At 42.6% G+C, this 26279-nt stretch overlaps 2 protein-coding genes across 4 annotated transcripts in view; both read right to left on the reverse strand.

Moving 5' to 3' along the window:
* Positions 1-259: 259 nt before the first annotated feature.
* LOC115113736 (SIN3-HDAC complex-associated factor-like) lies at positions 260-5510 on the reverse strand. The gene is made up of 6 exons (XM_029641688.2): positions 5349-5510; positions 3980-4124; positions 3507-3606; positions 3280-3394; positions 2932-3076; positions 260-2797 (listed from the first exon to the last, which is right to left on the reverse strand). Exons 2-6 carry the CDS (start codon positions 4105-4107, stop codon positions 2620-2622), a joined length of 666 nt encoding a protein of 221 aa, XP_029497548.2. The 5' UTR covers positions 4108-4124; positions 5349-5510; the 3' UTR covers positions 260-2619.
* A 382-nt stretch (positions 5511-5892) lies between these two features.
* Positions 5893-26279, reverse strand: part of LOC115113737 (DENN domain-containing protein 5A-like) — a 47308-nt gene continuing 26921 nt past the window's right edge. For all 3 annotated transcript variants that reach the window (XM_029641689.2, XM_029641690.2, XM_029641691.2), the window contains 15 exons: positions 25581-25731; positions 25348-25441; positions 23739-23870; positions 23325-23477; positions 23105-23192; positions 22940-23024; positions 11459-11587; positions 10820-10941; positions 10325-10470; positions 10100-10218; positions 9802-9983; positions 9350-9432; positions 8994-9117; positions 8706-8874; positions 5893-7452 (listed from right to left, as the gene is read on the reverse strand). In XM_029641689.2, coding sequence (XP_029497549.1) covers positions 7269-7452; positions 8706-8874; positions 8994-9117; positions 9350-9432; positions 9802-9983; positions 10100-10218; positions 10325-10470; positions 10820-10941; positions 11459-11587; positions 22940-23024; positions 23105-23192; positions 23325-23477; positions 23739-23870; positions 25348-25441; positions 25581-25731 — 1961 coding nt within the window. In that variant the 3' untranslated portion in view covers positions 5893-7268. The remainder of the gene's footprint in view (positions 7453-8705; positions 8875-8993; positions 9118-9349; positions 9433-9801; positions 9984-10099; positions 10219-10324; positions 10471-10819; positions 10942-11458; positions 11588-22939; positions 23025-23104; positions 23193-23324; positions 23478-23738; positions 23871-25347; positions 25442-25580; positions 25732-26279) is intronic.

A 26279-nucleotide genomic window follows, 5' to 3' on the forward strand; every position in this document is an offset into this window, starting at 1 on the left:
CGGCGCTAGGCGTACTTTCACAAGGTGGGTTGGCATTTGTCAGATATGTCACTACCTAAAAGTACGGGCGACGAAATTAAAATACTGTAGTTGAGCTATTATACTCAACTAGTGAAAAAGGCGGCCAAGGGCAACTCATAAAATGCATTATTCATTGCTTTAATTTAACCAACCCTCTCTCCAATCTACGATGATTAAACAACGCGTTACGGTTTGAGTACCATCTAGCGGTTGAAATGAGATCACGCAGGCCCAAAAATGATATTTTATGTTTTATTACAAGACAGAACAAATGCAGTTGTGGAGATACAGAATAACAATAGACAAAAACAAAACCGAAAGAAGTGCACAAAATGAAAATGACTTGAAGGTCCTAACGGTTCAATTTACAGCATCAGTTTTACAAATGGATTTGAAATAAATAAATATTAAATGACATTACAGATTGAATTTCATGATGTAAAAGGCATGTTCGTTCTTATAAGGCACACATATGATCAAATGTGCCATGCAAACACCAATAAAATAGTCATTTCCCTATATACAAAAACAGAAGAAGAATTTCCATCTTGATAAAAGGAAGCATCAGCTCTCCTTTTAATGACACTATTTAAGAATCATTGAAAGATTTAAAACACTCAACTAACCTGCTACACAAAAGTAACTGTTTTGAAAACCAAGGTTATACAGTATATTGACACAAACCATTCTACTGATTTAGTTCAGTTATAGCAAATAAATAACTTTGCACAACAGGATACCCTGTCTACTAGCCAGGTGCCAGATCAGTTTGTGCTCTTGCAAACTCCACTGATATCAGTGTCAAGCTATATGTTTGGCATGACAATGAGTAACAAGAAGTTGGCATGACAGAACAGACAGACTGGCACTCAGGCTACCGGTCTGCATGTCTGACGCGTTCACGTGCTAGTCGGAACTAGGAACCTCCCGAGTTAAAATTAACGTAAGTTATTTCAAATGAACGATAATAATTCACGCCACTTACTGCAAAACTGTGCATTATTTAAGAGGTACACACCTGATTAGTTTGACTCGACCACTGACCAGAAATGTATAGAAAACGAACCAGAAACGTATGTTGTCGCTTGAGGCAAAGCCGCATTATAATTATGAAATATCGATGTAAAACAATGAAACGCAGAAAAAAACATTTTGCTACGAAGCGGAGATGGACTTACAAATGTTGCTCTTTTAACATTTTGGTAATTTCTCACATTCAAAATGTCTGCATAGTCTCAGCTTTGATTTGCTTCTGTAAAATATAAAATACACGTTCAATAACAGAATAACAAGATGCCAACAAACACAGAACATTAATAGTGTAAGTATTGCTTTAGCCTTCAACTCACAGGACAAAGATATGGGTGGTATTCAGCAGGCACAAACTGTGTTACTGCCGGAAGTTGTCCAACACCACACTGCTAATTTTCATAATTGGTTGCTAAAGCTTTGCTGCATTGTGCCTTACCAAACACAACCCCCTGAAGTGTTGTGACAAACTTGGGGATTAGGCTAGCCACTTATTGACCAAGTGATGCCATAAAATAATGCCTCAATCTAAATATTTCCACATCTGTACACATAGTGGTTTAAAAAGATGCATTGTAATTTAAAATAGTTCTCATAGCCAAAACACTCACAAGTGTATATACAAGAACATTTCAACATATGGTTATAAAAATGTGCATTTTCAGCTCATGGAAGACTACAAATAAATAATTGCTGGTTTTCATTCCAAGACAAAGAGGAGTTCTGCATGCTTGGTCGAACTCAATCTATCGTGATTCACTTGCATGAAATTGCTGGAAAAGCAATAGATACGCTCATGGTATGGAGTGTTAACACATCTGACAACATACAATACTACTCAGTGCTTGCTAAACCATGCATGTGTGGGAAAGTGTGATAACACATGCATGTATACATTTAAAAGGCCATTCATAATGTATAAATTCACTGAAGACCCCTAAATACTCTTAGCCCATAACCCTTTATATATTAAGATGCTATAAATCGAATTAAATCTGCTTGAGTTTCAGGGGAAAACAAGTATAAGACTTAAAATGTCCATTCCATCAATGCAAATAAGCTGGTTTTAGAAATCTAGCTGGTGGAGTCTTGCAGATCAGCACAAGAATACTTCATTGCCAATTAGACAGCTGTAAAAAATAAAAAAACAAGTCTGGATGCTGGCAAAAATAACATAATATATACAAACGCTGGTAACCGTAACACAGAAAAGACGCTTTAAATGTTGCAAACCAAATTAATCAGACCTGAATAGTGTGCCCTTCAAGGCCAAATAGAATTCTGCCTCATCCTATAAATAGTACAACTAATGCATTTATAAAAACTTTTTTTTGGGTTCTTTTTAGTTTTCTTTAAAAAAAAGAAGACAAGAAAATGAATTATATGTTTAAAAAAATTACAAATACACATATCAAAGCAAAAATAGGAAAATCATTTAGCCATCTAAATGCACAGTGAACTAATAGGGAATGGTTTTTGGGGGGGGGGGGGTAGTCTGCCACTGGAGACAACTTGTAGGGTGTCATGGTCACCCCAAGAGGGTGCTCAAGAGCCATCACCAGTCCTCTTTCAGGGCCTCTGGTAGCGGGAGAGGCGGGGGTGAATGGCGGGAAGGGGAAGGTGCGTGTCCTGCATGGGAATCAACGTCTCCTGCTTCTTGGAGCTGCAGCAGGGCTTGAAGAGACGCGGGTCAATCATCACCTCACCAAAACGCCCTTTGTAGACAATCCCACAGCACACCTTTTGTCTACAGGGAAGAGGATGAAGTATCCATTCAATAGTTTGTCCAAAAAGCAAATCATTGTCCCAGATAAATTACAGTACTAAATGAAATTGAGATTTTCCAGACAGACTTCAATTTCATATACTTCATTGAGATACCTTTTCCAGTAAGAACGGTCCAGGAAGGAAAAGACAGAAGGAGTGGGGCGCCTCTGTTTGGACTCAATGTCTGAGCCGTCATCTGACTCGTAGCTGGGGGACTGGGATGGAGACATGCTGGAGGTCGTGCTGTGGGCATCCGAGTCTGAAAGGACAAACAGGACCATTTGTGGTGGCATTCTCTCATGGTAAATGTTTGAGGCAACATCTGCATGTCTACCTGGATCCTCCAAGTAGGGCCTAGTGACTAAAGTGAAACAAAGACTTACGCAGTATAACTCAGTGGCTTAAAAATGTTGAAGGTGTAGATAATATTCTATAATTTTGTTGATTTAACAAGTGACCTACTTTGTCTTTTGAATTTGTGAAGCCTCTTCAGTTTGCTTTTCTTCTTCCCATCACTGTTCTTCATCTTCTTGGGTTTGGTTAGCTTGAAGCCAGGCCCAGCTCTTGCATCCACAACCTAATGTCATATACCAGTAATACATGTCAATCACTCAACTTCCACACAGCATCAATTACATGAAAAATCACAGTGAATCCTCATTGAACTAAAATAACAAGTTGGTGCATACATGGTTCCAGTTCTTCTTAGAGCCCTTTGGCAGTTTTTTCCATCTTTTTACTAACAGCACACAGGCATTGCAGATGTCTCCCACACGATCCTCTGACAACCTTGATAAATAATCAAGAAAATGAAAACACCTCAAGCAAATCAGTAAACGTCTTTAAATAACAGACAGAACCTTAATTATATATTAAATCATATTCTGAAGCACTGCAAAGTTAACATCGTTGTTCTTCAGACAGCAAAACAATCTAAATCAGTCCTAGACCAGTTACTAATATCTTCCCAATTCAATCTATTGACCATCACTTCTTTAACCTTGTATAGCATACAATCACTGGGACAAAAACTGGTGCAAACTCTGCATTAACATGAATTAGAATATACAACACAGAAATAAACGTGTAGTGTTTAATACTCCATAAAAAATAAGAATTTGATGAAGGCAATGTTATCATGTCATTAAGACTTAAAGCATACCCAAAACATAGCCTGAAGGTTTCTTCATATCTGCTGCTGTCAGTAAAGCGTGAACTGGAGGACTTGGTCTTGCAAATGCAACATCCTTCATGGCTGCGATATATCTTAGACTTGTGAAAACCAAACATGATGATCAATGAGAACCCTACAGAGAAATAACAAATAGATTACCAAAGGATGCCATCCATTGAATGCAGAATAGTAATAGCACTGTAACGTTACTGCTGTAATGCTTTCCCCTGGTGGAAAGGGGCGGGTCACTACATGTGGTCAAAACATTTACTTAGTTCCATTTAGAAGCCTTATTCTACCATTTTAGCTATCCATGATAGCTTGTCTCCACGCGAAGTTCTCATATTTATTGACGATTAACCTATTTTAACTACACAAAATTTGCTATACGAAGTACACAAAAAAAACTTTCCTTTCTGCATTTAGATACGCCTTTTATCAATCCTGCAAGCTTTTATACCGATTCATGACAATCACTTAGCCAACGTCCCCGTTATTATGCACACACACAATTAACGTTATAGGCAACGACTCCCATCTCGCTTTTTTGTTTCCTGACTGGAGGAGACTATTTTAAAACAAAGCTCGCGGGACAGGAACCAGATGATGAAATTGGTTGAATGTTTTTTGAGCACAGACTAACACAACTAAATCTAGCCAATTTCTGCAAGCTAGCTATTCCATTTAGTAGATTACAATACACCAACGGTACATTGCCACTTGCAAGCAAATCCACTAAAATAGAATGGCAGCATCTGGCAACCGCTAGTAATGACGCCATCGTTAGCTAACTTGGCTACTACAAATATTCGACAAATTACAACAGTGGGTCGTTGGTAATAAATTAACTATGCTTTTCGTGCTGCAATTTTGATCGTTTCTGTGTTTAGAACTGATATGTTTTTGTCGGGAAAGTGATTCTCAGTTACTTGGGGAATCCGAAACAAAAAGCGGGGAAGGAAAACTCATTCCAGTGAAGAAACAAAAAGCGGACGAACAGTCATTAAAAAAATGCGGCACAAAAAAGTGAATTGAGCAACACTGGCTTGTCTTATAATTTCAAATTAAATTGTTGTAAGATTTAACACGCACAATAATTTATATCGTTTCCTTCCCTTTAAATTCAAACATTCGCCCGCTGAGAGCGCCAAATAGCAATCTGACTATTGTTGTTAGCTAGCCTGCTAACGTTAGCTAGCTACCACGCCACGCTCCATATCCATGCTCTCCCATTGTTACAATGACCCCCGTGCAGATATAGTTCGCACGCAACAGACTAAAATTAAATGTAAGAGCTGTAAAACATTATCATTCACGTTAATTTCTAAACGTAAAGGGTAAATAACAGTAGACTTACCGAACAAAAACTTTGAATCTTCGCCGTTGTCTTTTTACACACTGCGCATATGCCTTACTACTACTACTGCATACAGCTGGGTATTAGAATGACATTAGCATAAAAAATATGATAATAAAGCGTTCCATCGTAGAAACACCATATTAGGAGTGTAACGTGTCCGTTTGAACAGAAGTAGTTCAGCCAATTGGAGCACACTATGCATGGTATTTAACAATATGGGATTCTGGTTGTAGTAGTGAATATGGAAATGATTTCCGTCTAATCCTATGTATTCAACACCTCACTAGACTCCATGTCCCAGCAAGCATCGTATCAGCAACGTATGAATGGACAAGAAAAAAAGTATTTGAAATGGCGCGAATGAGTTTGTTTACATTTTACTAGCATTTGTTGTTGTTACAAGTGTTGTTATCAGTGTTTGATTTCTCTGCTTGGTAAAGTTCAATAACCATCAATAACCATATAACAATTTATAGTGACACCATTCCAATCAGTTATAATCCTTCAATAAAAATACAATAAACATATCCATATCCATTACTGCATTTCTGTAATTTTATTCTTTATTTAATTTTTTACACTGTACACATTTCCTCACTTAGTAAACACTACATTATACGGCTATGTCAAATGTACAACAGTATTGAAAAACAAAAATATATCTCCCAAGATGCTCATGTCGATTGTACATGGAATAGTACAACCAACACAATCCAGACATTGGCACAGGAAAGACATCCTTTACACCTACTTCTATCAAACTGCTATTGTTATTCATCATCCTATGCTGCACAGTAAGAAAAATGGAGGAGGTCCAATGATTCTCATCTAGATCTTAGGTTGATTTTTTTGTGTGATGTGGATTATATTGCATAGCAGAAACGCCAACAGTTCAAATGAGAATCGTTTGCTCTATTTTGAATCTGGCCTTTTATAGCAACCATATTTACCACACATTATTAATTTAACTGGCAATCAGCTCATACAATTTTCACTACTGAAAAAACATGATGTTGTAAACCTGCCAGGAATGGGCAGAACAGGTGAGGAATAATGAGAAGTTGTTGGAAAGAAGGATGCACTGGTTAGAGGTATTTACACAAAGGCTGTCATTTTATAAATGACTCACTTTCTACCAAGCCATGGTTATGATGAGTACTGTACTGTTGAAGAGTTGTGTGTCAAGTGTGAAGCACTGACATGGCCGTATATAGTGATACTTCTCCAACTGAATACATATTGTGCATCACTAGCATACGCTACATTATCTTATTCAGGAGCCTCTTCTTAGGCCAAGTTATTCCATATAAAATAGTTGCATCCTACGGTACTTCCAGGGGGATTGATCCAAACTTACACACTGTCATATTGATGTAGGTGAATCAGTTTTCCACCCTACACAAACATCTATACCATGTCATATTCATACTTATAAAGCATACTTCTGCATCATTTGCTTCAAGCTCTGCATGATGACAGTTAGAATTAGAACAGAGCAAGCAACTTGACAGACATATCAAAATAATACTGTTCTTCTCCGAAAATATATTAACAGTTTTTGTTCCTTGTTTTCCTTTTTAGAATATAGCCATTATCAGCAGTTCACAATAACAATGAAAATATTTAACTTTCAATAAAGTAGTATACAACAGGTGGGTTATCTTCTTCAACAACGTGAAAGTAATGGATCGTAATAGAAAACATATTCTTAACGTCTAACAGCAACATTATTAAGGATAAAAATAACAACACATTTTGAAAGGCTCATTGCACTTAATATATGGCAAATGTAACAGTAGCTTTAATATAAGCCAGAAATCGTCCAAGTCTCTTTCTGCATAAAAAGGTTTAAATGTTCTTTAGTGGTCCCTAACAGTTTTCCTTAGTCAGGTCCAATTGGTGTGAACGAAAGAGGGCCTAGATACCAATCCCTTTGACAAGTGAAGCTTCCAGGGTAATGTTGAACTCCTGCAAAGTCTGTAGCACTCTGATCAGAGAATTGACCAATGAGCGGTCCTTTATCAGTGCTGTGTCTTCGTACATTTGCACTGTGATTGGACAGTCTGCGAGGAGAGCGATCCAGTGGTGTAACAAATGGTCCCTAGGAAGAGCAGAGAGAAACAGGAAGTTTACCAGACTGACTTCAGGGAACTTTTTTAGTAAATCCTCATCCCTGCTAAAAGACAGGATAGGAAGGGCTCAAGCTTGGTTATGACTGAGGTATTATTTCCGTTGCATTTAGGCATGTCTGGTCTCGCTATCTGCCACTTAAAAATATTTTTGACAAAGAACAAAGAGAAGATATTTCATTAAAGTGGCACATGCATTTGAGCTACCAAGCCCTGTTCTGCCACAAAGGGTTGAGAGAGAAAGAGGAAGTCTGAGGTGTCATAATTAGTAGGATATATACTGTATGTTTTGAACTAGTGTGTGGAAGCTCAAAGTGGGATTATAAACTGGGTGGTTCAAGCTCTGAATGCTGATTGGCTGACAGCAGTGGTATATCAGACCGTATACCATGGGTATGACGGAACATTTCTTTTTACTGCTCTAATTACGTCGGTAACCAGTTTATAATAGCAATAAGGCACCTCGGGAGTTTCTGGTATATGGCCAAGAGGTGTATCCCGAGTGGCAAAGCCGTCTAAGGCACTGCATCTCAGTGCAAGAGGTGTCACTATAGTCCCTGGTTCAAATCCAGGCTGTATCAACTCTGGCTGTGATTGGGAGTCCTATAGGGCAGCGTGCAATTGGCTCAGTGTCTCCCTGAGCCAATGGGGTAGGCCATAATTGTAAATAAGAGTTTGTTCTTAACTGACTTGCATAGTTAAATAAATGTTAAATAAAATATCTGGGCACTCTGCTTTGCGATGTGCATAAAAACACCCCTTAGCTGTAGTATATTGGCCATATGCCTTATTGCTTAACTATACAACCATAAAAAATAGATGTATTTGTATACACAACCTCCACTCATACAATGCCCAACAGGATAGGCAGACACACAGTGTGAGGGAGAATAACTGAAACAGGAGGCGGGGAAGTTCACTGTTATAAGCTAACTTTTAGTTTTTTTAATGAATTTTTAAAAAATCCCCCAAATTCCTGGGCTTAACTTCCTATGGAAAATTTCCCGGAAAGTTTCCGACCCTTCGCAACCCTAGCTGCTATTAGAGAGATAATGAAAACACCTCTCTTTCAGTTGAATTGAAGATGTCTTGTAAAACATCTCAAACAATCTAATTTGCCCTTTTGACCAGGACATTTAGTGCTGTACAATTAATTCCCATTCAAATGTTCCTGATGATAGTTGTTGTTCTGTGTGTGTTTGTGAGGCCACAGAGGAGATATTACCTGGCACCCAGACACACCAGCATCTGGAACTTCCCATCCTTGCCTATGTTCCTAGATGTGCTGTTGATGGCCCGCATGAAGCGGCAGAAGTGGCGTACTCTGGTTTGCCAGTTCTCATCTGGAGTCACCTCCCTCTGCTCAGCACTCTCAAAGTACACTTGTGACTTTTCTATAAGGAGAAATCACAGACAAAAGACATTGATAAGAGAAACCTCATCCATTAGCATGGCATGGAAGACACTGTATACTGTATATTCAGGTGTAATGGTCGTGTTTTGGAGGCTTTACCTAAGAAGTCCCAGATGAAGACATTCTTAAAGAGGCGTGGGGATTTGAAGCCATGCTGGAACACCTGCTCTAAAGCCCAGACTAGACCATACTCCCCACACAACAGAAGGGTCAGACTGCCCCTCTATTGAAAAACAGACAGGGAAAGAAAAAGAGTAACTAATGTTGTCTCTTTTCAAAGTACCCTGGTGCAACACATCAGTTGTGTCCATATGAAAGTGTTCATTTGGAACACATGTGAGTGAAACTATGATCAGTGTTGCCTGCAGTGTACAGACAGTGTAGAGGTTGAGGACCCACTGTCTCCTTCACTGTGATAAATCATAGACAATGTGGTGGGGGGTTGTGTCTCTCACCTCCTTCTCTGGCTTGTGGAAGTGCTTCACTATCCCATTGATGGCCTCTCCCACTCCCTCTTGGATCTGACCAGTGTTCAACTCTGGATGATGGGAAAGAGTAAGAAAAAATCAGTCCATGCCAGCAGACACAAGACCCTCAAAAGTGATCTAAAGGCATGGACACACCGGTAGCGTTTGCCAGCCGAGAGTACTTAGCACCTCTTAACAGTGTGCCGGCCATAACTTGCAAACCGAGGGCAAAACGATTCTACATGTAGAATCGCGCTGATTTTTTTTCAGTCAAACATCCACCAGAGACCAGAGAGAGGGTGGTCCCTAAAACACACCACGGTGAAAAAACTGCAGACAAACGGGAGATCAACATTTGGTGCTGTGTGTGTAGTCCCTTGGTGAAGATTATTGGTTATTATTGATGACGATTTTTGCAGTGTATTTGAATGGTCACTCACTTGGTTTGCTGTTTGGTGAGATGGTGACGAACCTCCTCATCATCCCAGGGGACTGCTGCATGGGGGGCGTACGACACATTCTGTCCTCGTTCTCTGAGTTTGGTGTCACTAGCTCTCCCACCAGGACCCTCTCCAGACTGCCATCGTCCACCCCCTTCCCCAGCCACCGGCCACACGGGAACCTACGCACACACACAACAATATAACAGTTAGCCAAAGCTTCAACAGGGTCTTTCATGTGAATAAATGCTACTGAAATCTCTAGCATAAGGCAGCTGCTACCAAATATATCACTCACTTGTAAGCATGACCTGTGATCTCATTCCGGACCATAACATACTCCACAAGCCACTTGGCGTAAAGACCTGAGTTATCATGGCCCATCTGCACTGTGGTCAGCTTGCCCAGGTTCTGGCACTGCGATAGCGAGTGAACGCAAAGGGCAAAAGTCATGTTAAGGTGAATATATATTGATATTATTATCAAAATACCAGGAATATTCAATCTTGAGGGGAGCACCAACCTCAAAGGTGATCTCCTGAGTGTGCTTGGGGACCTGGAGCACCCCTGTCTCAGCCAGCTCCCCTGACACACACACCCAGGGGTTGGCTGTGAACATGGAGCCTCCTAGTTTCTTACTGGGAATCACCAGCACATGGTATGGGATCACTGTGGGACAGAGAAGAGAGGGAAACCTGAAATCACTCAGTCAAGTACAATATGGTAGCAGGTAGCCTAGTGGTTCGAGCATTGGGCCTGAAACCAAAAGGTTGCTAGATCAAATCCCTGAGCTGACAAGGTAAAAATCTGTTGTTCTGCCCCTGAAAAAGGCAGTTAACCCACTGTTCCTAGGTTGTCATTATAAATAAGAATTTGTTCGTAACTGACTTGCCTAGTTAAATAAAATGGTCACAAGAGCTACCTCTGTCTTCAATATATTTCTCAGTAAGCATCTCAAATTCAGGAAATTGGTTTAGCCAGGAAATAAGTTTTATTACTCTAATTTGCTGGCACTCACTGATGGTTGTGAAGACATTGGTGAAACAGAAGTAGTCCACAGCGTTGAAGGAGAGGAGGTGGTACAGGAACTGCTCTTTCTCATCGTCACAGCGCAGAAAAGCATAACGCTTGTATAGTTTCCTGCAAAAGAAACAAAAAAAATTCACCAAAACAAATCAGTTTAGCATTTCATATGATGTAATGATTATAGATTGAACAATAACAGTCTGAAGCCTAAAACGCTGAATCAGTAGCTGATGAATGTGTTTTCCTTGATAAACAACTGGAGAATGGTAATGGAATGGTCACAATGCAATACCTCCATAATAAATCATGAACGCGACCCACTTCACCACCATCTCATCAATTATTTAAAAAAACATTGTAAATGTTTAATAGGTGATTGTACTATGACGTTTGGATCTGTCAAAAGAGCTCATGTATTATACATGCATAGTTTTCAGACATCAGGTTGATTCATGTGTGTGAGACTGAGTGGGACATTCCAATATAAACTAGTGAGGATTTATGAGGAGACTGACTTAAAGGGAATGGGGTATTATCCCAATTACTGAAGCAGAGGCTCTTACAAAAAGTACACATTTTGTGTTTAGCTTGATTTGCCAGTTGTATACTAGGTCCTTGTTGTTTTGCTCACTTTGTAAGTTCATGGTCAGACAGCAGCTTTTTGAGGTGCCTGGACAGCAGCTTCTTCTCCATGGAGAGCCTCACCCAGGCCCTGGCCTTGCCCACGTCTGTCTTGATCTCACCAATGTTCTGGATGTGTCTACCGAGGATATAGTACACAGCACAGAGGTCAGAGAAGAAAAACACACACAAATGCACATATACACACATATACAAACAGTCATCCTTTCAGAGATGGTCTATAATGTTGTAGCATGTTTTGCATCCTTTGGCCAAGGTGAACACAAAACCACAAACCTAATACATGATAAGATGCAAGAGAAGTCCCTCTGAACAAGGTGATAGACCTCTGCTGCATGTTGTTTTCACCACTGTTCTAGATTCCAGAGCATTCAGGGCTGAGAGGGGGTAGCCAGCCCAGCCAGGAAGAAGCCCTGGCCAGCCCCAGACTCCCTAGTGTTTAAGCCAGCCTCCTGTCATCGCTCCCAGCCACTATCAAGCCCTCCGTGTCCAGACACATTCCCTTCCACTCCACCTCTGCCAGTAAGAACTGCACTGTCTGTGCTATAAGTGGTCCCCATGCACCCCCCCCTCTCTCATCCCTCCTTTCCCTCCCCCTCTTCCCTTACTGTCACGAATTAACCCAATTTCCTCCACTCCACTCTGTTCCCCATGGCAACAGAGCAAAATATCAACATTCACAATGAAGATTGTTATTGTATGAATGGTAAAGTAAGACAAACAATGGTTATCTGCAATCTGCAGACTAACTACAGGAATCCACCTCCTGTAGAAGAGGAATTAGATAAATGTCAAATAATAGAGAGCACAGCAAGGTAAATATGAAATGTTGATATGTAGAATGAAGCTACCTGGTCAACATTTATTGGCCATTAAAAGTACAGATACCCAAATATAATATATTTATCAATTAAAATGTGCTCGTATATCAATGTGACAACGCACAAATGAAAAAGCACCAATGGAAAATTCTGGATCCTTGGAAAGAAGACATGACATGTTTGTCTGTGCAGACGTGTGATCAGAGTTCTACAACAGACTACAGCACAGCTACAGCACAGCCGTCATTGTAAATAAGAATTTGTTCTTAACTGACTTGCCTAGTGAAATAAAAAAAATACAATAAAATAAACAGCTACCTGAGTCAGACCACCCTCTCCCTGGCTTGGTCTGCAGGGGGTCTGCAGGGGAATTAGGCTGGAAGTAACATGCTGTCACACAGATCAGCCGAGCTCTCTTTACCACCTCCTTCACACCACACCAGGAATGACGTCCTGTATGACTCAACACCACTGGCTGTGGTGCACCGTAGACATGACAGTGGTCTGACTGCCTTAACACACAATGCATCCCATAAACTATCGCCTACTTCAGGATTCCTCTCAACCTGGCTGAGCACTACTGTGTCTGAAAGTGTCTGCTAAATGAACTAGTGTGGATAAAAGTGTCTGCTTGATGAACTAGTGTGGTTAAAAGTGTCTGCTATAAATTAAATACTGGGATAAAAGTGTCTGCTAAATGAACTACTGTGGATAAGTGTCTGGTAAATTAACTAGTGTGGATAAAAGTGTCTGCTAAATGAACTAGTGTGGTTAAAAGTGTCTGCTAAATGAACTAGTGTGGTACTGTTTCAGAACAGAGACCCACCTGTTTTGAGCCCCACCTGTAGTCCAACGCTCTAACCACCAGACTACCTGTCTCCCCAAATAACACATATGGATTCATGTAGTAACCAAAGAAGGGTTAAACAAATCAAAATGTATTTTAGATTTTAGATTCTTCAAAGTAGCCACCCTTTGCCTTGATGAAAGCTTTGCACACTCTTGGCATTGTCTCAACCAGTTTCTCCTGGAATGCTTTTTAAACCGTCTTGAAGGAGTTCACACATATGCTGAGCACTTGTTGGCTGCTTTTCCTTCACTCTGCGGTCCAACTCATCTCAAACCATCTCAACTGGGTTGAGGTCAGGTGATTGTGGAGGCCAGGTCATCTGATGCAGCATTCCTTCATGGTCAAATAGACCTTACAAATCAAATCAAATCTTATTGGTCACATACACATGGTTAGCAGATGAGTTTAGAGAAATGCTTGTGCTTCTAATCCCGACCATGCAGTAATATCTAACAAGTAATCTAACAATTTCACAACAACTACCTTTTACACACAAGTGTAAAGGAATGAATAAGAATATGTACATATAAATACATGGATGATACAATATGCAGTAGATGGTGTAGAATACAGTATATACATATGAGATGAGTAATGTAGGGTACGTAAACATTATATAAAGTGACATTGTTTAAAGTGACCAGTGATACATTTATTACATTCAATTTTTTATTATTAAAGTGGCTAGAGATTTGAGTTAGTATGTTGACTGCAGCCACTCATCAATGTTGGTGGTGGCTGTTTAACAGTCTGATGGCCTTGAGATAGAAGCTGTTTTTCAGTCTCTCGGTCCCAGCTTTGATGCACCTGTACTGACCTCGCCTTCTGGATGATAGCAGGGTGAACAGGCAGTGGCTCGGGTGGTTATTGCCCTTGATTATCTTTTTGGCCTTCCTGTGACATCTGGTGGTGTAGGTGTCCTGGAGGGCAGGTAGTTTGCCTCCGGTGATGCGTTGTGCAGACCTCACTACCCTCTGGAGAGCCTTACGGTTGTGGGCGGAGCAGTTGCCGTACCAGGCGGTGATACAGACTGACAGGATGCTCTCTATTGTGCATCTATAAAAGTGTGTGAGTGTTTTTGGTGACAAGCCAAATTTCTTCAGTCTCCTGAGGTTGAAGAGGCACTGTTGCACCTTCTACACCACTCTGTCTGTGTGGGTGGACCATTTCAGTTTGTCCGTGATGTGTACGCCGAGGAACTTAAAACTTTCCATATTCTCCAATACTGTCCTATCGATGTGGATAGGGGGGTGCTCCCTCTGCTGTTTCCTGAAGTCCATGATCATCTCCTTTGTTTTGTTGACGTTGAGTGTGAGGTTATTTTCCTGACACCACACTCCAAGGGCCCTCACCTCCTCCCTGTAGCCCGTCTCGTCGTTGTTGGTAATCAAGCCTACCACTGTACCACTGTCTGCAAACTTGATGATTGAGTTGGAGGCGTGCATGGCCACGCAGTCATGGGTGAACAGGTTGTACAGGAGAGGGCTGAGAACGCACCCTTGTGGGGCCCCAGTGTTGAGGATCAGCAGGGTGGAGATGTTGTTTCCTACCCTCACCACCTGGGGGAGGCCCGTCAGAAAGTTCAAGACTCAGTTGCACAGGGCGGGGTCAAGACCCAGGGTTTCGAGCTTAATGACAAGTTTGGAGGGTACTATGGTGTTGAATGCTAGGGCAGTGTGCAGTGTGCAGTGTGATTGCAATTGTGTCGTTTGTAGACCTATTGGGGCGGTAAGCAAATTGGAGTGGGTCTAGGGTGTCAGGTAGGGTGGAGGTGATATAATCCTTGACTAGTCTCTCAAAGCACTTCATGATGACGGAAGTGAGTGCTATGGGGCGATAGTCGTTTAACTGAGTTACCTTAGTTTTCTTGGGAACAGGAACAATTGTGGCCCTCTTGAAGCATGTGGGAACAGCAGACTGGGATAGGGATTGATAGAATTTGTCCGTAAACACACCAGCCAGCTGGTCTGCGCATGCTCTGCGGACGCGGCTGGGGATGCCATCGGGGCCGGCAGCCTTGCGAGGGTTAACACGTTTAAATGTTTTACTCACATTGGCCGTGGTGAAGGAGAATCCGCAGGTTTTGGTAGCGGGCCGTGTCAGTGGCACTGTATTGTCCTCAAAGCGAGTAAAGAAGTTGTTTAATTTGACTGGGAGCAAGACATCGGTGTCCGCAACGGGGCTGGTTTTCTTTTTGTAATCCGTGAATGACTGTAAACCATGCCACATACGTCTCATGTCTGAGCTGTTGAACTGTGACTCTACTTTGTCTCTATACTGACGCTTAGCTTGTTTGATTTCTTTGCGGAAGGAAAAGCTACACTGTTTGTATTCAGTCATGTTTCCGGTCGCCCTGCCATGATTAAAAGCAGTGGTACGCGCTTTCAGTTTTGCGCGAATGCTGCCATCAATCCACGGTTTCTGGTTGGGGAAGGTTTTAATAGTCACTGTGGGTACAACCTCACCGATGCACTTGCTAATAAACTCGCTCACCAAATCAGCGTATACATCAATGTGGTTGTCTGAGGCTATCCGGAACATATCCCAGTTCACGTGATCGAAGCAATCTTGAAGAGTGGAATCCGATTGGTCGGACCAGCGTTGAACAGACCTGAGCACGGCCATTTTCTGTTTTAGTTTTTGTCTATAGGCTGGGAGCAACAAAATGGGTTCGTGGTCAGATTTGCCGAAAGGAGAGCGAGGGAGGGCTTTGTATGCGTTGCGGAAGTTAGAGTAGCAATGATCCAGAATGCTGCCAGCCCGGATTGCGCATTCGATATGCGGATAAAATTTAGGGAGCCTTGTTTTCAGATTAGCTTTGTTAAAATCCCCAGCTACAATAAATGTATCCTCATGACATATGGCGCCGACAGAGATGGTCGCCTCGCTTCGCATTCTTAGGAAACTATGCAGTATTTTGTTTTTTTATGTATTATTTCTGACATTGTTACCCCATGAAATCTTAAGTCTTATTACATACAGCCAGGAAGAACTATTGGATATAAGAGCAACGTCAACTTACCAACATTACGACCAGGAATACGACTTTCCCGAAGCGGATCCTCTGTTTGGACCACCATCCAGGACAATGGATCGGATCCCAGTAGGCGACCCAAAACAACGGCGCCGCAGAGGGGCAGACGGAGCGGTCTTCTGGTCAGGCTCCGTAGACAGGCACATCGCTCACCGCTCCCAAGTATACTACTCACCAATGTCCAGTCTCTTGACAACAAGGTAGACAAATCATCGCGGAGGTGTGTTTTGGGTCATTGTGCTGTTGAAAAACAAATAATAGTCCCCCTAAGCGCAAACCAGATGGGATGGCGTAAACGCTGCAGATTTATGTGGTAGCCATGCTGGTTAAGTGTGCCTTGAATTCTAAATAAATCACAGACAGTGTCACCAGCAAAGCACCCCCACACCATCACACCTCCTCCATGCTTCCCGGTGGGAACCACACATGCGGAGATCGTCCGCTCACCTACTCTGCATCTCACAAACACAAGGCGATTGGAACCAAAAATCTCAAAAGACAGATTTCCACCAGTCTAATGTCCATTGCTCTTGTTTCTTGGCCTAAGCAAGTCTCCTCTTCTTATTGGTGTCCTTTAGTAGTGGTTTCTTTGCAGCAATTTGACCATGAAGGCTTGATTCACTCCGTCTCCTCTGAACAGTTGATGTTAAGATGTGTCTGTTACTTGACCTCTGTGAAGCATTTTTTTGTGCTGCAATTTCTGAGGCTGTTATCTCTAATGAACTTATCCTCTGCAGCAGAGGTAACTCTAGGTCTTCCTTTCTTGTGGCGGTCCTCATGAGAGCCAGTTTCATCATAGCGCTTGATGGTTTTTGCGACTGCATTTGAAGAATCTTTCAAAGTTCTTGAAATGTTCCAGATTGACTGACCTTCATGTCTTAAAGTAATGATGGACTGTCATTTCTCTTTGCTTATTTGAGCTCTGCTTGCCATAATATGGAATTGGTCTTTTACCAAATAGGGCTATTGTCTGTATAACCCCCTACCTTGTTACAACACAACTGATTGGCTCAAACGCATTAAGGATAGAAATTAAATGCATTCCAGGTGACTACCTCATGAAGCTGGTTGAGAGAATGCCAAGAGTGTAGTAACTGTTTTGGTTACTACATGATTCCATATGTGATATTTGATGTCTTCACTATTATTCTACACTGTCGAAAATGGTAAAAATAAAGAAAAACCCTTGGACTTTTGACTGGTCCTGTATATATACACTGCTCAAAAAAATAAAGGAAACACTAAAATAACACATCCTAGATCTGAATGAATGAAACATTTTTATTAAATACTTTTTTCTTTACATAGTTGAATGTGCTGACAACAAAATCACACAAAAAGTATCAATGGAAATCAAATTTATCAACTCATGGAGGTCTGTATTTGGAGTCACACTCAAAATTAAAGTGGAAAACCACACTACAGGCTGATCCAACTTTGATGTAATGTCCTTAAAACAAGTCAAAATGAGGCTCAGTAGTGTGTGTGGCCTCCACGTGCCTGTATGACCTCCCTACAACGCCTGGGCATGCTCCTGATGAGGTGGCGGATGGTCTCCTGAGGGATCTCCTCCCAGACCTGGACTAAAGCATCCGCCAACTCCTGGACAGTCTGTGGTGCAACGTGGCGTTGGTGGATGGAGCGAGACATGATGTCCCAGATGTGCTCAATTGGATTCAGGTCTGGGGAACGGGCGGGCCAGTCCATAGCATCAATGCCTTCCTCTTGCAGGAACTGCTGACACACTCCAGCCACATAAGGTCTAGCATTGTCTTGCATTAGGAGGAACCCAGGGCCAACCGCACCAGCATATGGTCTCACAAGGGGTCTGAGGATCTCATCTCGGTACCTAATGGCAGTCAGGCTACCTCTGGCGAGCACATGTAGGGCTGTGCAGCCCCTCAAAGAAATGCCACCCCACACCATGACTGACCCACCGCCAAACTGGTCATGCTGGAGGATGTTGCAGGCGGCAGAACGTTCTCCACGGCGTCTCCAGACTCTTTCACGTCTGTCACATGTGCTCAGTGTGAACCTGCTTTCATCTGTGAAGAGCACAGGGCGCCAGTGGCAAATTTGCCAAACTTGGTGTTCTCTGGCAAATGCCAAACGTCCTGCATGGTGTTGGGCTGTAAGCACAACCCCCACCTGTGGACGTCGGGCCCCCATACCACCCTCATGGAGTCTGTTTCTGACCGTTTGAGCAGACACATGCACATTTGTGGCCTGCTGGAGGTCATTTTGCAGGGCTCTGGCAGTGCTCCTCCTGCTCCTCCTTGCACAAAGGCGGAGGTAGCGGTCCTGCTGCTGGGTTGTTGCCCTCCTACGGCCTCCTCCACATCTCCTGATGTACTGGCCTGTCTCCTGGTAGCGCCTCCATGCTCTGGACACTACGCTGACAGACACAGCAAACCTTCTTGCCACAGCTCACATTGATGTGCCATCCTGGATGAGCTGCACTACCTGAGCCACTTGTGTGGGTTGTAGACTCCGTCTCATGCTACCACTAGAGTGAAAGCACCGCCAGCATTCAAAAGTGACCAAAACATCAGCCAGGAAGCATAGGAACTGAGAAGTGGTCTGTAGTCACCACCTGCAGAACCACTCCGTTAATTGGGGGTGTCTTGCTAATTGCCTATAATTTCCACCCGTTGTTTATTCCATTTGCACAACAGCATGTGAAATGTATTGTCAATCAGTGTTGCTTCCTAAGTGGACAGTTTGATTTCATAGAAGTGTGATTGACTTGGAGTTACATTGTGTTGTATAAGTGTTCCCTTTATTTTTTTGAGCAGTGTATATATACTGTATATATATATATATATATATATATAATTGTTTTTGTTGTTGTTGTTTCCTGTTTTGCATGTTATTTTGGCATTAATACGTGTCACATATCAGTTTTCAAACCATGTAAAAAACTAAATCATTGAGTTAATAAAGCTGCATACAAACATGGTCTCTTTTTTGCTTTCTTGAGTAAGGCATCTCCAAAATGCAGGTGTTTCAGTCTAGCTCAGTGCTTTCTGTGTTGGTGGTGGGGCAGCCAGTGAAAAATGCGGAGCATAGGGTTGGTAATGTTCTCTAGTTGTGCCGTGATTGGCTCAGTGTTCTGTCACTCATGGGGACACTGCGTCACTGCAAAATCTACGGGGAGAGCTCGAAAATTAAAGCTACATTAGAAGTGCCCATCCAGGAAGGCTCAAGTTCATTGGCCACAGATAAAATTACTTCTACTGTAGCTTTGAATGGACTGATCATGTCAACATCATACTTTCAAAATCTTAGCTAGGAAGCTAGACAAACAGTCATCATCATGAATCACGTCGACAATCTACTGGCAAATCCTTTTCAATCCTTGTCATATGAAGATAAATTATAGATAAAATGTAGCGGTGCTCATCGGCCATTGGACATAAACATTACACGACAAGTTGGAAATCGCAAATTCAACAATGAATTGTTTGGAAGGAATCAGTGGCTAACTGCAAGCGCTGCAAAGCAATCACTAGCCTGCTATTCAGTGGAGTGTGTGTGTGACATGTCTGGGTTTCAGGGTCTCTTTTCCAAGATTAAAAATATAAACATTCATGCTGTCAATCCAGCATGATTTCCGCTGCGTTCAAAACAACTGGAAACTAGGAACAAGGACATCTCAGACTTCAATATATTCAAGACAACTGGGAAATCTGAAATAAACGAGCTCCGACTGTGAAAATACGTTTTGATTGGTTATCCAACTTGGAATTCCCTAGTCGGGAACTCTGGCTTCTTTTTAGAGCTTCGACCTGAAGATAACTGTCAACCTTGTTTTTGATTCAACCTTGTTTTTCCCCCCCGAGTTCCCAGTTGTCTTGAAAGTACCATAAATCCAGAGAATGACAGACTTTAATGACAAAGTTTGATGACAGAATTTGCCTACAGGGACCGCCGCACCACCTTCCTGTTCAAGTGAACACAGCACATCAAGGTGAGTCCAAAAATGTATTGTATGCTGCTGCATAAATTATGTAATATGTCAGGAAGATATGTATACTGTAGCTGAGAAAGTAAGACTAAGTGTATGTTGTTTAGTAAGCTGTTAGTAGCCCATGTGCCTTACCCTAAAAATGTGGTCCCTTTCCCCGTCATACTTTAGCCTACTGTTCTGACTTGGTGGTGCTCACGTAGCCTATAGCCTGTTTAAGAGAAATATAATCATTGAATATTGTAAGAGCTACTAATTGTCAGCTCATATGCCCCCTTTATTTATCCTACGGCTCTGACTTGGTTTACAGGGAGAATACTGTAAGAACAGCCCATGTTCTAAATTCTGTCGCGGTACATTTCAAAAGTGCTAGTTATATTGACTACATCCGTCCTAGCTCGCTCATTAATGTCTTAATCGAAATTATTGTCTGCTGCCAGACAAGGCTCCGCTGATTGCCAGGTGTAGCGGTGGTAAGGATTCACTCCATGGTGCTGAAAAGAAAGCTCTGCTGTCGGGACAGCTTTATGAAGGCCCTAACAGTTTGTGGCCACCGTTTGTCACCGTTATAGTGCAATTCATGTATTGTTTAGTGATGTGTTGTGTAGTGGCTTTGCTGGCATGCATCTAAAAACATTGTGGGGAATTTGCCACCAAGATTTACATGTAAAAATCAACACTGCTGGTATAGCATTTGGACCAGACATGAGGGGCCAAACATGAAGATCATGAGGAATGTAGGTCAAGTCTAATCAAATAGAACACAAAGACGGAAGGCTAAGCATTGAGTACAATCATGGCCAAAAGTTTTGAGAATGACACAAATATTAATTTCCACAAAGTTTGCTGCTTCAGTGCTTTTAGATATTTTTGTCAGATGTTACTATGGAATACTGAAGTATAATTACAAGCATTTTATAAGTGTCAACGGCTTTTATTGACAACTACATGAAGTTGATGCAAAGAGTCAGTATTTGCAGTGTTGACCCTCAGAATTTGTGGGTTTTTGTTTGTCCACCCGCCTCTTGAGGATTGACTACAAGTTCTCAATGTGATTAAGGTCTGGGGAGTTTCCTGGCCATGGACCCAAAATATCAATGTTTTGTTCCCCGAGCCACTTAGATATCACTTTTGCCTAATGGCAAGGTGTTCCATCATGCTGGAAAAGGCATTGTTTGTCACCAAACTGTTCCTGGATGGGGAGAAGTTGCTCTCGGAGGAGCATGTTGGTACCATTCTTTATTCATGGCCTTGTTCTTAGGCAAAATTGTGAGTGAGCCCACTCCCTTGGCTGAGAAACAACCCCACACATGAATGGTCTCAGGATGCTTTACTGTTGGCATGACACAGGACTGATGGTAGAGCTCACCTTGTCTTCTCTGGACAAGCTTTTTTCCGGATGCCCCAAACAATCAGAAAGGGGATTCATCAGAGAAAATGACTTTACCCCAGTCCTCAGCAGTCCAATCCCTGTACATTTAGCAGAATATTAGTCTGTCCTTTATGTTTTTCCTGGAGAGAAGTGGCATCTTTGCTGCCCTTCTTGACACCAGGCCATCCTCCAAAAGTCTTTGCTTCACTTTGCGTGCAGATGCACTCACACCTGCCTGCTGCCATTCCTGAGCAAGCTCTGTACTGGTGGTGCCCCAATCCCGCAGCTGAATCAACTTTAGGAGACGGTCCTGGCGCTTGCTGGACTTTCTTGGGCGCCCTGAAGCCTTCTTCACAGCAATTGAACCGCTCTCCTTGAAGTTCTTGATGATCCGATAAATGGTTGTTTTAGGTGCAATCTTACTGGCAGCAATATCCTTGCCTGTAAAGCCCTTTTTGTGCAAAGCAATGATGACGGCACGTGTTTCCTTGCAGGTAACCATGGTTGACAGAGGAAGAACAATGATTAAAAAGCACCACCCTCCCTTTGAAGCTCCCAGTCTGTTATTCGAACTCAATCAACATGACAGAGTGATCTCCAGCCTTGTCATCGTCAACACTCACACCTGTGTTAACGAGAGAATCACTGACATGATGTCAGCTGGTCCTTTGTGGCAGGGCTGAAATGCAGTGGAAATGTTTTTGGCGATTCAGTTCATTTGCATGGCAAAGAGGGACTTTGCAATTAATTGCAATTCATCTGATCACTCTTCCTAACATTCTGGAGTATATGCAAATTGCCATCATACAAACTGAGGCAGCAGACTTTGTGAAAATTAATATTTGTGTCATTCTCAAAACTTTTGGCCACAACTGTATATGCTGTACAGTGTGTGTGTGTATATATATATATATATATATATATATTACAATTATTAAAATAATCATAGCTGGTAATCAAGTGTTTATGCCTGCTGCAAAGCTTGAAATGCATGGCTATGAGGTTGATGTCAGTATTTTCCACTACATATGGTCCTGAATCATTGATAAATTCTGTTTAGACTGAAAGTGCTTTTTGTCAGTGGGCCACAAGATGTCAGTGAAAACACTTTGAAATCATTGCATTCTGAGGAATGACCAATCAATCATTATCTCACCTTGATTCAAAATTGTTATTTTAAAACTACGTAGAGGTACGAAGGCATACATTTGAACCACTTCTGCCGCTACAGAAGGGACAATCAACACAGGCAGAATAGTATAATATCATGTGCAACATTCCCCTTACAACCATCCATAATTTCAAGACCATATGACTTGAAATTTATATTCACGAGGATACTTGACAAATAGTTTATATACGGTAGGTAGAGCATCTGAAGACACTGGTACTGTGGTAGACCTGGTGAATGGATGAGGAGACTCACCTCATGTCCCTGATCAGGGATACCTTTAGAGGGGCCAAGGCAGCGCCAGCGTCAGACTTGCGTCTCTCTGTGTTGTGGATGAGTCCTGATGTGGGGAGGAGAGAGAGGGATGTGGCTATGGCTTTACATCACCGTCCATTTATCACATTTCAACGAGTGGCTTACCTGGGGGACCCAAACCGGCTGGTGCTGCATCCGCCTTCTCTTTGCTCTCCTGATAATGGAGCAGGTGGGACCACAAGGCAGATTTACCCTGGCAGATGAAGATGGAGATGCGGGAATGAATGAATACGCATTGAATGCACCTGAATGCATATATGTGTGTTAGTGTGTATATAAACTGTTTTTAAATAATACTTGTGTGTGTGTGTGTGTGTGTGCTGACCTGTTTGACCTGCAGCCCGTGGCTCCAGATCCTCTCCAGCAGGTCACAGAGGGAGGCGATAAGTGTGTTCTCCTCCACGCCTGTAATGCTGACCTCCCCATGACCCAGCTCCACCGCCTCCCTGCCCATCTTCTCAACCAGCATGCGCTTGGTCTGGAGGGACACACACATCACCGTACAGGGAGATTACCATCTCTGGAGGCCAGATGGTTGACACTACAGGTGCCAGATCTCAATATCCAAGTAATAGTCTACTGCAACGGTCATTGACATCAGAATACTTCTGAGTGACATTGAAACTAATGGAGACTCACTGAAGGTGTCGTATCTCAATATCCATGGGATTGTCTACTGCAATAGTCTACTGCAATGGTTATTGCAATCATAATATAGGAAGACTGGTAGTTACCGTACCTTATTCCTGCACTCCTTCAGCAGACCCTCCACAAACTTCCAGTTGGTCTGAGCGATGACGGAGGGGGAGAGGTTGGACAGCTTGGGCTGCCGGATGGTAGTGCCCAGGTTCCTGGCCTCCTGGATGTATTTCTGTAATGAGACAGAGAGGACAGGGTCAGACAGGACAGGGTCAGACAGGACAGGGTCATGGAAGGACAGGGTCAGAGAGGACACACATGGAGTGGCCGAAGAGTAGGCTATACACCAAGGGAGAGTAATCAATCTGGCTCAATGTTCATCATCACATAAACACAGAGGGTCACACCACTCAGCAACCAACCACAGAACGTATACAGTGCATACTGTGGATAGATTTCTGGTAACTACTATAGTGAGGGATTGATCATTCCAGAGGAGGGAGAGGGAGGAAGTCAGTTGTATAATGAGCTGAGCTGCCTGTACTGAGGTCATTTCATGATGGACAATGTGTTTCTCTCTTTTACCTTTCTGACCTTAACATCCATCCTGGGAGGCGTGTCAGCGCCATGGGTTTCTGTCTTTTACCTTTCTGACCTTAACATCCATCCTGGGAGGCGTGTCAGCGCCATGGGTTTCTGTCTTTTACCTTTCTGACCTTAACATCCATCCTGGGAGGCGTGTCAGCGCCATGGGTTTCTGTCTTTTACCTTTCTGACCTTAACATCCATCCTGGGAGGCGTGTCAGCGCCATGGGTTTCTGTCTTTTACCTTTCTGACCTTAACATCCATCCTGGGAGGCGTGTCAGCGCCATGGGTTTCTGTCTTTTACCTTTCTGACCTTAACATCCATCCTGGGAGGCGTGTCAGCGCCATGGGTTTCTGTCTTTTACCTTTCTGACCTTAACATCCATCCTGGGAGGCGTGTCAGCGCCATGGGTTTTCTGGGATGCTGTCAAATCAATCTAAATATTGCTTTCTTAATGTGGAGTTAAGTGCACCCTAAAGTGAAACCCTCAACCTGAGAAGAAACCCTGGAAAGTGATCGGGAGTTTCAGGTAAAGTTGTGATGCTAGGAGGAGGAGGAGGGAGTGAGGACCACGTGGGGGGAGGGGCCATGTGGACGTGGTGTGAGGCTCAGGCCCCACCCACTGCCAACACATACCACATCCACAGTCACAGACTTTAGACAGGGCCTGAAGGACTGCGAGAGCCAGTAGTAGTCTAGAAACAGCAGGAGCTGCAGCTCCGGGAACAGACACTCCACATGCTGGGAGCGTGAGTGTGTGTGAGACGGAGAGAGATGGAGAGATAGAGACACCAAAGAGAGAGTGTGTGAGAGAAATAGAGTAGGTAGATGTAAGGGAGACAGTAGGTGTCAGAGGGATAGAAACAGAAACAGAAAGAGAGGTTAGGTCAAGGGAAAATAATTGAGGTATAGAGAGTAAAAGAGAAAATGGACAAACAAGACTTTAATTCAATCGTTCCAGACATTAGATATTTAGAAGTGAACAACGCAAGCCATGAAGAAGAGTGAGGAAGAAATCGACAAGAAATTAACGATAACACAAAAACAGATAGACAAAATCCATGTGAATATGGTTTGGGAATGTTAATCCTGTTTTTCTAGGGCTGCTTGATGTCCTCTCACCTCTCTCTGGTCGTTGTCCAGGTAAAGGTGTTCAGCGTGTTGTTTCTGTCTGTCCTTCCTCCTCCACTGTGCTGGAGCACTCCTCTTCGCCCATCTAACATACAAACAAAACAACTTCACTTAGAAAGACACGAAAGCCAAATAGCAAAGATAGAGACAAAACAAACATATTTTGTCAGTATTATCAATCAAAGTATGTAAATCAGTCTCTCTTGCGGAGGTGTGATACTCACTTGTTGCTGACGGGTCCAGTGGAGAGCACGTCAGACTGCAGCCGGGGAAAGAAGCCATGTTCGTAGCGACCCTGGCCAATCTTCATATCCAGCAGGTGGGGATGCAGGGCCGTGTGGTCGATCTTAACCACCCGCATCTCTATGGCCTTCTCTGGGGTGACACAGAGAGGGGAGGAGGATGAGGTACTGTCACAGCAGATCCATTAGCACCAACCGTCATGGAGGATTTAACAGTCTTATGTCATTGTTAAGCCACTCTGTGAGTGCCTATGAGTCATAGCACTGAGGAGTCACATAGATTCACCACTCCACATCTCATCTCTGACTCCTCACCGCCACACCGCCATGCTGTGAGTTATCATCACCTGACCTAGGGATGCAAAATTCCTTTAAGCTTATCAAAATGGTCAGGTTTTCCAGAAATCCTGGTTGGAGGATTCATGATTTCCTGCTTATTCCGTTCTGTTTCAGGGAATCTTCCAACCTGGATTTCTGGAAAACTTGGAATTTTTGTAAAGTTATTGGAATTCTGCATCCCTAACCTGACCCAACACTCAACATCATCAGCACCAATGACAGCAGGCTACATAGTTAAGACTATTACAACGGTGTAGATAACAGTGTAATGTATTAGGTTAGTACATAACTGGTATGCATTCAATGAATATTCCAGGTGCTACTGACTGTTCCCAAAGACAG

This window comes from Oncorhynchus nerka, linkage group LG28 (assembly GCF_034236695.1).
Source record: "Oncorhynchus nerka isolate Pitt River linkage group LG28, Oner_Uvic_2.0, whole genome shotgun sequence".
Lineage (NCBI taxonomy): Eukaryota > Metazoa > Chordata > Actinopteri > Salmoniformes > Salmonidae > Oncorhynchus > Oncorhynchus nerka.